This window comes from Pectinophora gossypiella, chromosome 18 (assembly GCF_024362695.1).
Source record: "Pectinophora gossypiella chromosome 18, ilPecGoss1.1, whole genome shotgun sequence".
Taxonomy (NCBI): Eukaryota; Metazoa; Arthropoda; class Insecta; order Lepidoptera; family Gelechiidae; genus Pectinophora; species Pectinophora gossypiella.
In genome coordinates, this window is record NC_065421.1 from 1,523,754 (window position 1) to 1,537,729 (window position 13,976).

At 38.4% G+C, this 13,976-nt stretch overlaps 1 protein-coding gene across 4 annotated transcripts in view; it reads right to left on the bottom strand.

The window, feature by feature from the left end:
• Positions 1-13,976, bottom strand: part of LOC126375286 (homeobox protein homothorax) — a 368,740-nt gene that overhangs the window by 176,190 nt on the left and 178,574 nt on the right. For all 4 annotated transcript variants that reach the window (XM_050022221.1, XM_050022219.1, XM_050022220.1 and 1 more), the window contains exon 8: positions 12,126-12,134. In XM_050022221.1, the coding sequence (XP_049878178.1) occupies positions 12,126-12,134 (9 nt within the window). The remainder of the gene's footprint in view (positions 1-12,125; positions 12,135-13,976) is intronic.

The window sequence follows — 13,976 nt, forward strand, 5'->3', positions numbered from 1 at the left end:
TTCCGGCTGTTAGCCGTTAAAACATTAACGGCTAATAGCCGGAACCAGCGGCTTAACGTGCTCTCCGAAGCACGGAATCATCTTATTCTTATGATAATAACCTTGAATAAATGATTCTGATTTCTTTATGGTGAACTTCGTAGAGTCAAAATTTGATTTAACGGCCGAAAATTCGTTTCCAATACGGATACCTAGTGCGTTTTGGTATGGTTTATCTAAGAAGGTAATGTTATTAAACTGTTTAAATAGAAATCTTACATAGTCGGCCACCGCTTAACGCTTAGAAGGGTTATGAAGCATACTCTATCGCACTGCTCTAATGCGGTATGGCGGAGTAAAACCCAGATGATGCCAGTCAATTCATCAGAAAAAATGTGTTCTTAAATTGTACCGTCTTGGAATGCAACTTGTGACCTTTGAAGTAAGTATGTAATTTGAACTTACCTATATAAACGTACTTAGATTCCTCATACTCAGTCAAACCTTACAGACGATTTATGTAAATTGCATTAATCTCTCCTTTATTTGGGTTATTTAAAATTAAAATGTCTGAACTTAAACATAGCACGGCCTCCGTGCCAGTGCTTGAGCGTTGGGCTCACGATCCAGAGGTCCCGGGTTCGAATCCCGGTGGGGACATATCACAAAAATCACTTTGTGATCCCTAGTTTGGTTAGGACATTACAGGCTGATCACCTGATTGTCCAAAAAGTTAGATGATCCGTGCTTCGGAAGGCACGTTAAGCCGTTGGTCTCGATTACTACTTACTGATGTAAGTAAGTAGTCGTTGTCACTAATCATGTCAGGGGCCTTTGGCGGCTCTATAATAACCCTGACACCAGGGTTGACGAGGTTGGGTATTCACCTCACAACCCACACGATAGAAGAAGTATAGTTTATACATCCCTACCTACCCCTTGAGGGATACAGGCGTGAAGCCATGTTATGTTTATCTACACTACAAGTATTTATAAAAAAAAGTGTAGGTATGATGACAAACCACTGATCTGTATTCGACAACGCACTTGAATTTTTGACGCTCCCGACTGCAGCGATTCGTTTTTCAAATAGCAAAACAAATGGCGCATCACAACACTATGACGTCACGACACGCCATTTGCCAATAAAAAGAATAAATAAAAAATTCAAATATCGAACGCGGGTTCAACGGCCAGGATGGCCGCCGCTCCGGAAGGCTATCCATTACGCGTGACAGCCCGCGTTTTTCACCACCCCAGTTTGACAGCTCGATCTGACAGCGGCTGTCAAACGTGACCTTGACAGTGCGGGCTTGACAGTCATCGATCATCGCGAGTGGAGCGATGTGTCTTGTTGCGTCATCGGCCGTGGGGTCATGGGGTCATTGGTTGGCCGTAAGGGGTTGTTTTTCAGCGGGCTTTCAAGTTCGACGTTAAGTTGGTGAGTAACAAACTTTTTGCTTAAAGTCTCTGTTAAAGTATAGCGTTCTAAACGGCCATTTTTAGAATTTTCTGTGTTCTCGTGGGTCGAATTTTCCACACTTCAAAGACACAAGTCTTTGTCTTACGACATCGTCAAGCAATCTCTTTGCTTACTCATCTTGAGACTTCCAAAAATAATTAGTAAAACGTCAAAACAACATTCTAACATCTATTCCATGGTTTAACGATGCTAGTTAGCATAATCACTGTGTGTACTAAATTTTTGAAATAAATAAAAAAAAATACACCAATATAATATAGCTATAAATAAATAGATACGACTGTGGTCCAGTGGTTGAGCGTTGGGCTCGCGATCCGGAGGTCACGGGTTCGTATTCCGGTGGGGACATATCACAAAAATCACTTTGTGATCCCTAGTTTGGATACGACATTACAGGCTAATCACCTGATTATTCGAAAGTACGATGACCCGTGCTTTGGTCCCAGTTAGTGCTTACTGATGAAGTGAGTAAATGTTACATGAGCCATGTCAGGGGCCTTTAGCGGCTTAATTCACCTCAAAACCCATACGATAGAAGAAGAATAGGTAGGTAACGTGTTATGTGAGTGTTATGACATTTGGATGATTTAGTTTTAATAGACTGAACTTTCAAAAAGTTGCCAGTACTCAAAAAGATTACGTTCTATATTTTAAAAAGTTCGATAACCAAATCACGTGTAAACAATGTTGCCATAGTGCCCCGTACTCCCCAAACACTTGCCCAAATGAATATAAAACAGAAAAAAGTAGGGGTGTGTCTTTGTAACGATATTTTGATAGTGAGTGTACAGTTGGTAATGTGATTGCCGATGACCTGGCGAAAATGTGCCTGACTGTACCAGGGGTGTGTTTTTTATGAGGTTCGTGTTCTGCAGTTGGATGGGCGGTGTTGGGTTCGATACCCAGTTGATTTTGGACTATCATTTTTTGTGAATGAAGGGGATTAGGATGAACAATAAGGTGCAAAAGTCCAATCAGTTTCTAGCAAAGTAATAAATTAACTGGTTGCTCTTATGACCTCCTGGTTACATGTCGTTTCTGTAAAAGACCTAAACACCTACAAAAACCCCGGCTTACCCCGGTGGGAAATAGGCGTGAGTTTATGTATGGATGTACCTACAAAAACATAAACTTTGTAACTATGACAACTAATGGGTCATTCGCTGGGCTCAATGACTGCACTTTTGCTCTTTAAAGAAAATAGTTCAACTTTTTCACCTTAAGATTGCCTGGAAGTAATTGCCATTTAACAATAAGGCCTTCTGTTTTACTTTTGTGGTCCTACTTGTGGATTGTTTTATTTTTGTGTGATTGTCCTATAAATAGATTTTGTATTGTATTATTGAAGGTTAAATATACCATACTTACCTTCATACCCCTTCTTCCCAGAAAACCCCAAGAGGCGCGATTTTATGTTATGACTTCATCATTTTACGAAGAACCTAGTATTAGTCATAGAAAGTAAAAAATCTTGGGTGACTCTTGACAACATTCTTTAGCAATCTTTTTCCTTATAGCTTTACAAATCAACATAACATAAGCTGACAACTATATCCTAATTAGGATATAAGACATAAAAATAAAATTGCTATCCAAAATTCTACGTACAATAAGTGTATTAAATTCATCTTTTTTGGGGTTATGTATAAGTTTTTACAATAAAATATAAATTAAAAGTTCATGTGAAGCTTACTTTATGTAAAAAAACTTATTATAAGATTAATGATTACTTAAATGATAAAAATGCTCTAGTTATTAAATAACTTGTAAAAAGTGTTGCTGTTGCAGTTTCTTGTCATTTCTTCTCCTCAGCCATACCACCTTGCGAAATGACGTAGATTCAAAAATGATACATTGACCTTCAACGAGTTTATCCATGATAATTACGGTGAATAAATGATTCTGATTTCTGATTTTTGATAGTCAAGAGTGATATCCGTAGATGAACAAAGTACCCACACCTCACCGAGCTTTCTGTTAGACCAACGTGGTAAGCCCTATCGCCGTCTGTAATGGCACTTTGAGCCTAAATCACACCCCGGACACTTCATACAAACAACCTCATTTTACACAGACACCACACATTGACGTTATCGTACACGCGCGTCTGTGTGTGTGACGTCTGACGCCATACGAAGTCTAAACTATGTTCGAGGGGTGAGGTAAACCTAGCTCAGCCGCTGGTGGGGAGCGGAGAGTTGCCGTTCTATACGAAGTATTCCTTATTCTTATTTTTTTTTATCTATGGATTTGTAATTATCTAAAAATAAACATATTTTTTTATTTTATTTTTATTTTTTTTGTATGCCTAAATCTTAACAAACACAAGTCATATCGAACAATACCATTTGATTTTAACCCGTGATCTTCACAATCGACGGGGCCCTAATCAAAAGATCAATGACCTAGAAAGACGCATACATTGAACGTAGTAACCTCTTGTCATACTTGCTTGTAATTTTTTCTTTTTTTCTTCCACTGCATGAATAATCACATTTTAGTATAAGTTCCGCGTTCACTCGCTTACGACCGAAACGTCGTAAAAACCTTTTTGCGTCTGAAGCAAAATATACCGTAACGTTACCGAAAAATTGTCTACTTTCGTTGACAAAGTGTTATGGGACTGAAAAATATGAAAATAGTCGCCGAATTCTATGTCCAACCCTCATGACTGGCACAATTTTGTATCGGAGTGTATTTTTTCGTCGTTTTTAACGTTTTGGTGGAGGGGAATACAGGGTGTAAGTGACATCGTAACGAATACTAAGGGGGATGATTCAGACCATGATTCTGAGTTAAAATAATGTGGAATTTTCCGTCATGATTTTTGTTTAATTAGTTTCAATTCTATACTTTTGCTATGGAAAATTCCCATTATTAACTCAGAATAATGAGCTGAATCATCCCTCTCAGTATTCGTTACGATGTCACTTACACCCTGTGCAATTAGCCAGGTAGCCAATAGGTACGGGTGTTAGTGACACCATAACGAATACTGAGGGGGATGATTCAGACTATTCTGAGTTGATATCAAGTTTAATTTCCTGTCGGAATATTCATGAAAATATTTGTGTTTTTTTTTATTATTTTCAGTTCCATACCTTTGCGACGGAAAATTCCACTTGATATCAACTCAGAGTCATGGTCTGAATCACTCAAAGTTTTCGTTACGATGTCACTAACACCTTGTATAGTGAGGAAGCTCTATGGAGGGCGAAACATGATATTGGAGCATTCTTGCTGATATTAGCGCTGCGGTCTGAGATGTCTATTTACTCTTAAATAAATATGAAAAAACAGAAGAAGATTCAGAGAGCTTTGGACGTTTCCCTAAACTATCCTTTCTAACATGATAGACAGCCTCCATGGTCCAGTGGTTGAGCGTTGGTCTCACGATCCGGAGGCCGCATGTTCAAATCCCGATGGGGCCATGTCACAAAAATCACTTTGTGAACCCTAGTTTGGTTAGGACATCACAGGTTGATTACCTGATTATCCAACAGTACAATAATCCGTGCTTCGAAAGGCACGTTAAGCCGTTGTACCGGTTACTACTTACTGATGTAAGTATGTAGTCGTTACATGAGCCATGTCAGGGGCCTTTGGCGGCTCAATAGTAACCCTGACACCAGGGTTACACAATAAGAAGAAGAAGACCATGAAGGAGAATCGTTATGGGCGATAGGCTGATCCCTTTTCACCATAAGGTTCATCATCATCTTAGGATTTCGTATAAAAGCGGCTGCAAGTCGTCTTTGATGTCTGCCCACCCCATTAGGGATAACGAACGCGAGTTTATGTATGTTATGTGTGTGTATGTATTTATAATGTCTGAATAACTTTTTTTTTAAGATTTACTGCGTCATCCTGTGTATTCAGCTTTGCCAAAATTTTTAACTATTTAGACACTTTGATCACCTACCAAAGGAACAATTGCCAAGACATAACATAGCATCTCATTTATATAAATAGATTTTCTTTTGACGTGACTTATTGTAGAATTGCCGCAGATGGCATTAACTACTTGGCCGGACAAATGTTGAGCGCTGAAGGCTCTTACCCGGTACAACGTTTAAGACAACAGGCCTGAGGGTGCCCAGTTGGGCGCGAACCTCGGCTCAGGGCGTCGTCTGAGAGGGAAAATAATTGAAAGAATTAATCGACCCTAGTGGGTCGATAGCGATAAGCGCTGATTGAAGGAAATCGTCGACCACGTCGACGGGGTCGGTATCGGGGAGCTCGCGACGCCAAACACCTTATTAGCTGCCCCTATGGCTATATAATTATCAAGCGTTTATTTAATTAATTATTAATTATCTAGTACACATACGTACATACGTAAACTCACGCCTATTTCCCACCGGGGTAAGCAGAGACTATAGAATTCCATTTGTTTCGATCCTGATACACTTCTCTTGCTTCCTCCACATTCATCAATCGCTTCATACACGCACGCCGGTTCAGAGGAGATCGTACTAAACCTTTTCTAAGGACATCTCTAAGTATATTTTTAGATAAGCATTTTATAATTTGACCCGGTCAAATACCCCTACCCTAGTTTTGACGTTTTGTAAAATGTATCTCAACTGACTAGGTTGTTAAGTAGCCTAAGCAACATCCCGGGAATGTCGAATTTGACTGAGGTTTGTCTCCATTCTACCATGATGAACCATAGTTTGATCACCTGACTTGGTATCTGAAATGGCTGCCAAGTTGCGTGGGTTTATTTATGGCTGTGTCGATAACAAAAAAAAAAGAAACTGGTAAGTCATGATCATAGCAAGTGGAATTCCGTAGTCTCTGCCTACCCCAATTGGAAATAAGCTGAGTAAAATTATAATTAGCTACCAGTAGGTATGATATCCAAAATTACCAGGCTTGCATAGATAGCTAGGTGGTTAATGCAAAAGTAATTAGCAACACACTACTAGGGAGAAGCGCGTCTGCTTCTGGCAGCGCGACGGGGCGTCTCGGGTACATTGTCGAAACTCCACGCTTGTTCTGGTACCCTGGTACACGAAATCGATAGGAGCTACCTATTCGCTACATTGATTAAGTCATGTTTTGGAACTTTCAACAAAAAACGACCCTTTTGCAAAATGAAACATACTTAGATAGTGATAGAGAAGGAGCAAGTAGGACTTGTAAAGAAATGACTAACGTCATGTGTTTTGTCATGTGTCTTATAAATAATTCAAAGAATCACCATCGGACAAAACCTAAGCAGTTAACTGAACATACTAACAAGAGTTGGTTAAAAAGAACAAATATCTGATCAAAAATTGAACCCGGAAGCTCCGGTTTGGCAGTCAAATCGCCATAGCCATTGCGGCTTATGTCAAAAAATGCCTTCCATTAAAAAAAGCAACAAACATATCCAATTCCATACAGCAATAAATTACAAACGTACGAACCAAACTTCAGTAATGAACACTCGAAAATTTTAGTTTCGACCCACGAACTAAACAGTGTTTAGTTATCCCTCAAAAACTTGCTACATTTGAGTAGAGGGGGGTTGGGGGGTCCTGGGGGTGCGCGGGGGAATTTCGGGGGGAAGAGAGGGCCCTCTGTAACTAAATTTTGAACTGTCACGCAGATTAATGATGCCAGTCCGTGCGATACGCGCTAATGCATGGAGGTTAGTGTGGATGCGACGAGAATTTTTGTAGGGCTTTTGGGTGATTGGATATACATATTAATTTTGACACCAGGGTTGATGGGGTTGGTAATCCACCTCACAACCCACACGGTAGAAGAAGAAGAATTTTGTATCTATCTTTGTATGTATATATCTTTCCTAGAATATAATAATATAACACAGATCTAAATAGCAAAAAAGCAAAGTAATATTTTTATAAAAAGAAACCTAAAAGCTTTTATTAAAAACCATAACTTTTTAAAAATTGTAGCTTCATTGTTTTCGCAATAAAAACGAAGTGCTCTTTTTTAACAATATATATCGAATCGTAACGTAATTTAATAAGTAATATCGAAGTACCTATATCTAAATTACTCGTGAAAAAATAGTAAACAGAGCTTTTATCCAGCAATACCAGATTTTTTGACTTGATTTATCGTGTATTTGCCATGTGAACTTCTTGGCCGGACAAATGGGGAGTGCTGAGGGCTTTCATGCCGTATAAAATTTAACTCAACAGGCCTTAGGGTGCCCAGTTATATGCCCACGTGGGAGTGGTCATCATAAGCTTCAGAAAAAAACTTTACATTATCAACATTTAGGATTTACGAGAAATAATTCCCTGAAATTTTCAGGGCGTATCCACACAAAGCGAACGTCGCCGCGGCGGCGCGGGGCACAGAATGGATTTCGGAAATCGATTGGCTCCAAAAATATTTACGGGACCACGTGCGCCTTCCGCTAACACACGCACCGCACCCTGAACGCACCCTTATACACAGACACATCCCATACATTCATAGTCGCACAGTCATGAGTAATATCATGAACCCACTTTCGAACCCTGTCGCACTATCACATTTGACATTTAATGAGACTTACGGTTTAATTTGTCAAAAAAGTTAATCTTCTATCGTGTGGGTTGTTAGGTGGATTACCAACCATCATCAACCCTCGAATCAGGGTTACTATTGAGCCGCCAAAGGCCCCTGACGTGGCTCATGTAACGACTACGTACTTACATCAGTAAGTAGTAGTACCAACGGCTTAACGTGCCTTCCGAAGCACGGATCGTCTTACTTTTGGACAATCAGGTGATCAGCCTGTAGTGTCCTAACCGAACTAGGGATCACAAAGTGATTTTTGTGATATGTCCCCACCGGGATTCGAACCCAGGACCTCCGGACTTTCCTTTGCGGTGGATAAGAAAATGACGGGTACCTATAACTTAAATTAAAATTAGGAAGTGTCTGCAGGAATCGGGGTCATTACCTAACTATCTAAAACAACTTGACACCAATACATTTTTGAACACTTACTAAACCTAACAGCGACTAACGAATCCCAACATTATGTTTCAATCATTAATTTAGTAAATCCGCAAATATTAATACATAATTAATATTCAATATAGGCATAGTTATAGTAACAAAATACCATTTGATCCATAAATTAATATTGGTTTAATTAAAAAGCCGTTTTGCCAGCGGAATATGAAGCTAAATTTTCATTTAAATTTCCAAAAACCACAGACTATAAAATATATCATCAAATGTCTACACAGTAGCACAATGTTGCTATTACACAAATATACATAACGAATTGTCACATACATAATAATCTCACGTACGTAATTCCTAATGGGGTTTCGCAGAGCCATAAGAAATCAAAAGACTATCACCTTTTTTAACGCGAATTATTGTACTTAGGTTTATCTCAGATGGAATTAACTACTTGGCCAAACAAATGAGGAGCGCTGAGGCCTCTCACCCGATTCCGGTTCATCACATCCACCTTAGGGCTTTGATACCAAGTGTAGGTTGACTTCTATTGCCTTTGCTCACTCTGACAGGAAGCTGTCATTTAAATTACCAAAACCACAGACCATAAAATATATCGCCCAATAACCACACAGAACCCGAATATTGCCATTAGATAAATATTCAACATTATAAATAAACCATGACCTAGACAACTCGAATGAAAACACAAAAAAACTATAATATAAATTATGAAAAACATTACCTACTGCCTCACGAGCAGTAAACGTCACGGCGATCAGCTGATCAAATATATTGCTACTATAAAAAGTGAAAACGCAAACTACTCTGCCCCCGTGACACCGTCCCTTTCCAACTCTCACATCCGCCTTAAGTGGGAAAGGGACGGCAACATTGTAATGCCGCCGTCGCGTAAAATGATATATTAATGTCAGCTGCGTTTAGGACCTTGCGAGTCTACAAAATAATAGATGGTCACAAATAAATTACTCGGCGAGTGCATTTCTGAACGAAATTCGGGCGGTCGTCGACCTCGGCCGTGGCGCGTAAATCACTGCTGATATACGGCTTGCGAAGGTCGCCATCTTGGATGTTGCGTTCGAAATTTGAATCCCAATACGATTGGGTCGTTTTCGAACGTGTCACCGACACATCTGGTAAGTTTCGACGTGTTTTTGTGACGTTAAGAGTATAATAACACGGCCATAACTTGGACCCTATGTTTTAAACAGATGAGGCACTTTATGTGGGAGTGATGGGAGAGGTCTGTAATTATAAATTTTATGTTAGTTGTGCGACAAGCAATTAAAACAAGGCTGTTAGCTAATCTCTCGTCAATCTAACATGCGCAATCAGACTGACATCTCAGCATACAAAACTAATTGCTTTTGCAACAATTACATGTGATTCTTTGTTTAACGCACAATTACCGTCATTCATCGCATTTCTCTAATTAATGTTTGTAAAACCTTCAATTTTCTCATTGCAGCCATCTTGTATTTTTTATTTTTTTAAGAGCCAAAGTTCATGACATCTCTCGACGCGGTCGAAAACCTCTAAATTACTTTTTTAACCAAATACAAGAGATACGACGCATGTTGATGCGATAGGTATTTGAATTAAGAACGGACTATTCGAAATTCGTCTGGTTTGAATTTGTAATTGTTAAAAAACATTTGGCTTTCAAGAAGTTTAAAAATCCCTTCCAAAATTTTATATTAACGGGTTGCATATGAGTGAGATGCCTATTTTATTCGCCCTGGTTATTCATTTATTTACTCATACTTCCTAAAATTAACAGCTGTCAATCATCTGTCCCTTTCCTTTTCGGCGGAAAAGAAAACGACGGGTATAACTTAAAATAAAATTAGGATGTAGGAATCGGGGCCATTGCCTACTTTTACTTTAAATGCAAATGTAAAACAGTCGGCAGAAGGCATTGTGTAAAGCTATCGATTTATCTCCCATAATCGATCGTGTATAATTATCGAGTAGTATCGATATGTATCGGGAAGCATTAGTGGCGTTGTATTATTAGGGTACGGAATACGGAACCATCAATCATTATTGGGGGTCCGTGGGCAGTGATTACAAGACAATGGAGCAATAGCAGGTCACGTGGTCTGTGATAAGTTTACGTACATAAACTCGCTCGTAATTCCTAACAGGGTTGACAGACCAGTTATTACAGACTATCAGACGATAACGCAGGCATTTTTGTTATGAAGTAGGATAAAATAAGTCATAAGAATAAAGTCTATCGTGTTAATTACATTATATTTTTTAATAAGTAATTATGTACCCAAGCAATGAGAAAATAGGCAATCATCACGTTAAATCTTGTGGATTAAAAAGGTCAAATAGCTTCACGCCATTTAAAAACTTAAGAGGGCAATCTCGACAAATGTAAAATAGCAATATTGCTATTTTAGATAGATAGCTTCAATATGGCCTCCTTAGACCCTCAGATGTTTGTTGCATCATTTAAAATAAGAACAAAAGAAGAGACTGCGTAGCGTCGAATTTACTTACCCACACTTACTGTTATTAGTAACTGCGTCGTACAAAGATCGCATACTTTCAACATTTTCTTGGCAACAAAAACCCCATGTTGTGATGAGTATAATTTTTGATTTTGTAGACTTTGAAATCCGTACTTTAGCCTAATAAAGTGTATTTAAGTAACTTAGTGATTAATTGTGGCTTATATAAAGTACCCACAGTATGTAATATTAATCTAAATAAAGAATTTTCAAAGACAAAAAACTTACCCAGATTTAGCAGAAAACTTTCTGTTTTGGAAACCTAACCTAACGAGTATACGAATAGATGTAATATCAATAGTATTACTTGTGCTACAGAACCTTGTCTGGTAATGAGAAAACCAAAGATCGCAATCAAGTTGAATGAAACAATGCTCATTATACCAGTAATTAATATTATGGCCGATACCGACACGAACAAATCAACCCACAGACGGACACGTCGATAACGCCATTTGAAAATAAAGAAAAAATAACCACAACCGTCTCTCTCCCTCACACTAATGACGACGGAAAGAGACGAAAATATTCAATTTCAGCGCCGCGTTCGTATTTTATGATAAATAGCAAAACGAAACCGCCTGAGTGTGTTCCCGTGTCCGATTGATATTGTTTCAATTTAATTTATTTTATGCAGCGCAGAATGAATACGCCACAAGCTTTTTTGGAATCCAGAAAAAAATCGACGTTGATTTTTGAAATTGGAATGAATATGTCATTTTGACAGCGGACGAATGCTGAACGGGGTTCCTTTTTCGAAATGTTATCTTTTTAATTCCAGCCGGGCGCAGGTTGCAAGTTTTGCAACGTCCCGTTAATTGCCAGCTGATTTTCTATTACACGCAAAAGGCATCGTTTTAAATGGCCATAAAAGGCCTGCGAAGCGTCAAGGAGTACCGGACGTTAGCGTTAAAGTTTTATGTTCTATTTTTGTGTGTTTATGGCAAATGAGAGTTGTTCGAACGGTAATAAAAGTAATAAATTAACATGCTTTAATGGCTAATCAAGGTTTATGACGCGCGGCGAATCTCGGGACTCCTAGTGTTGGCGATTGACTTATTTTAAAAGTAAAAAAATACGCGAGGGAAAGTAATTAGTTTTCGAGTTTTATGAAGATTGGAATTTTTGTTAACATGATCGTTTTTATGGCGGCTATGATTTATGTGGCTTCCTGTTGTCTCGCAGATGTGGCTCACACTCACCCATGGCATCTGGAACAATACAAACGGATTCTTTAGTATACATTGAATTTGTACAATTATTTGAAAATAATAAAATGTAAATTATACATAGAGTAGGAGGTCAGCCAAAAGCCTCTGACCCTGACATGGCTCATGTAACTGCCCAATATAAGATCTTCTACTATCGTGTGGGTTGTGAGGTGGATTACCAACCTAATCAACCCTGGTGTCAGGGTTACGTTGGTCCCGGTTACTACTTACTGATTTAAGTAAGTAGTCGTTATACGAGCCATGTCAGGGGCCTTTGGCGGCTCAATAATAACCCTGACACCAGGGTTGATGGGGTTGGTAATTCACCTCACAACCCACACGACAGAAGAAGAAGAAGACCTAATTATTATTGCAAAATGTAAATTGTTACTGGAAATTCTTATTCTATTCTGTTTGTATGAAGGCACCCTAACTCGCTTATCAAGGTATTATCGCTGACATATCATGACAAATTTGTGTTGACAAGCGCACTTGACAAAATTGGACATTTTGACAGATCAATGTCACGACGCACTGTCTTGGACTTAGTTTATCTACACGGGGAATTCTTGGTCACGAGGTTGTAATGGGATGGGAGATCCGCTGCGAACGGAAATTATGGAGCATCTACCATTCGAAAGTGGTCAGAATCACAAACCTTTAAAATACCAAAGCAAAATTATTTTTGTCATTTCACTGAACCATTTAGGGATTTGTTTAATTCACTAGATTTGTTTAGGGAAAAGATAAAATCGTGTTGTTATTTTAACATCCTCCGTGATTTGATCAAATCCCTTAGGTAATTGATCAAATCCCCGTTTTACATTGTTTTCAGTTTACGCGGTTATTATCATAATTAAAGCACATATTAACGGGTTCTTACCGCGTTTAAATGGGGATATGAGACTCCCGATATTTCGACACTGTTGCAAGTGCCATGATCACGGGATGAACGCGGTAAGAACCCGTTAATATGTGCTTTAATTATAAATCCCCGTTTTTATCATATCCCTGCGACATATATTTTATTAGTTTCATCATCATCATCAATTTAAGAGCCACGCTCTTGTCAGTGTAACATTAATGCTACTTTTTAGGGAAACATAGGACAGTGGTTTCCCTCTTATATTAGTTCTCAATGCTCAATGCATTGAAATCTTTTATTAGTTTACCTAACATAAAATAGTTAAATTTTAAAATAGTTCTGATTGTATTATGTGTCATAAACCGTATGGCATCATGGCTGGCGAAATATTTGTACTAAATTCATTCTTGTTAGTATTGTTGGACTGTGTCTGTAATACTGTAATTTCTTCAATGTATAATGAAGACTTTTGAAACCAATCAGTTTACCTTTTTTTTATATTGACCAAGTACGTTGGCTCAACTATGCCTGATGGTAAACATAGAGAAGTCCTAATTGCAGTAGCAACTGAAAAGCAACGCAAACCCAGCCGCCGTTTAATTAAATTAAGGTTAATTGTTTTTTGTGTATTTAAAATATCTATTGTTATTTAATTTTTTTAAGACAGGTTTATTAAAGATTAAATGTTCCTTTAATTATAAATTATTTAATATTAACATTCGCACGCTGTATGGTTGAGTGACAGACTTTTTTTGATATAATATATATTTAAGATCTTTTGTACCACTCTAGAGCGAATATTTTTTATTTCATTTCATTTTATTTGAGTCAGTTTCGAATCATAATACCTAACATAACATAAACATTAAACAGCCTATATACATCCCACGCCACTCCTCAATCAACGGGAAGGGGTATGGAGCATACTCCACCACGCTGCTCCACTGCGGGTGGTGGTGTTTTTACGGCTAATATCC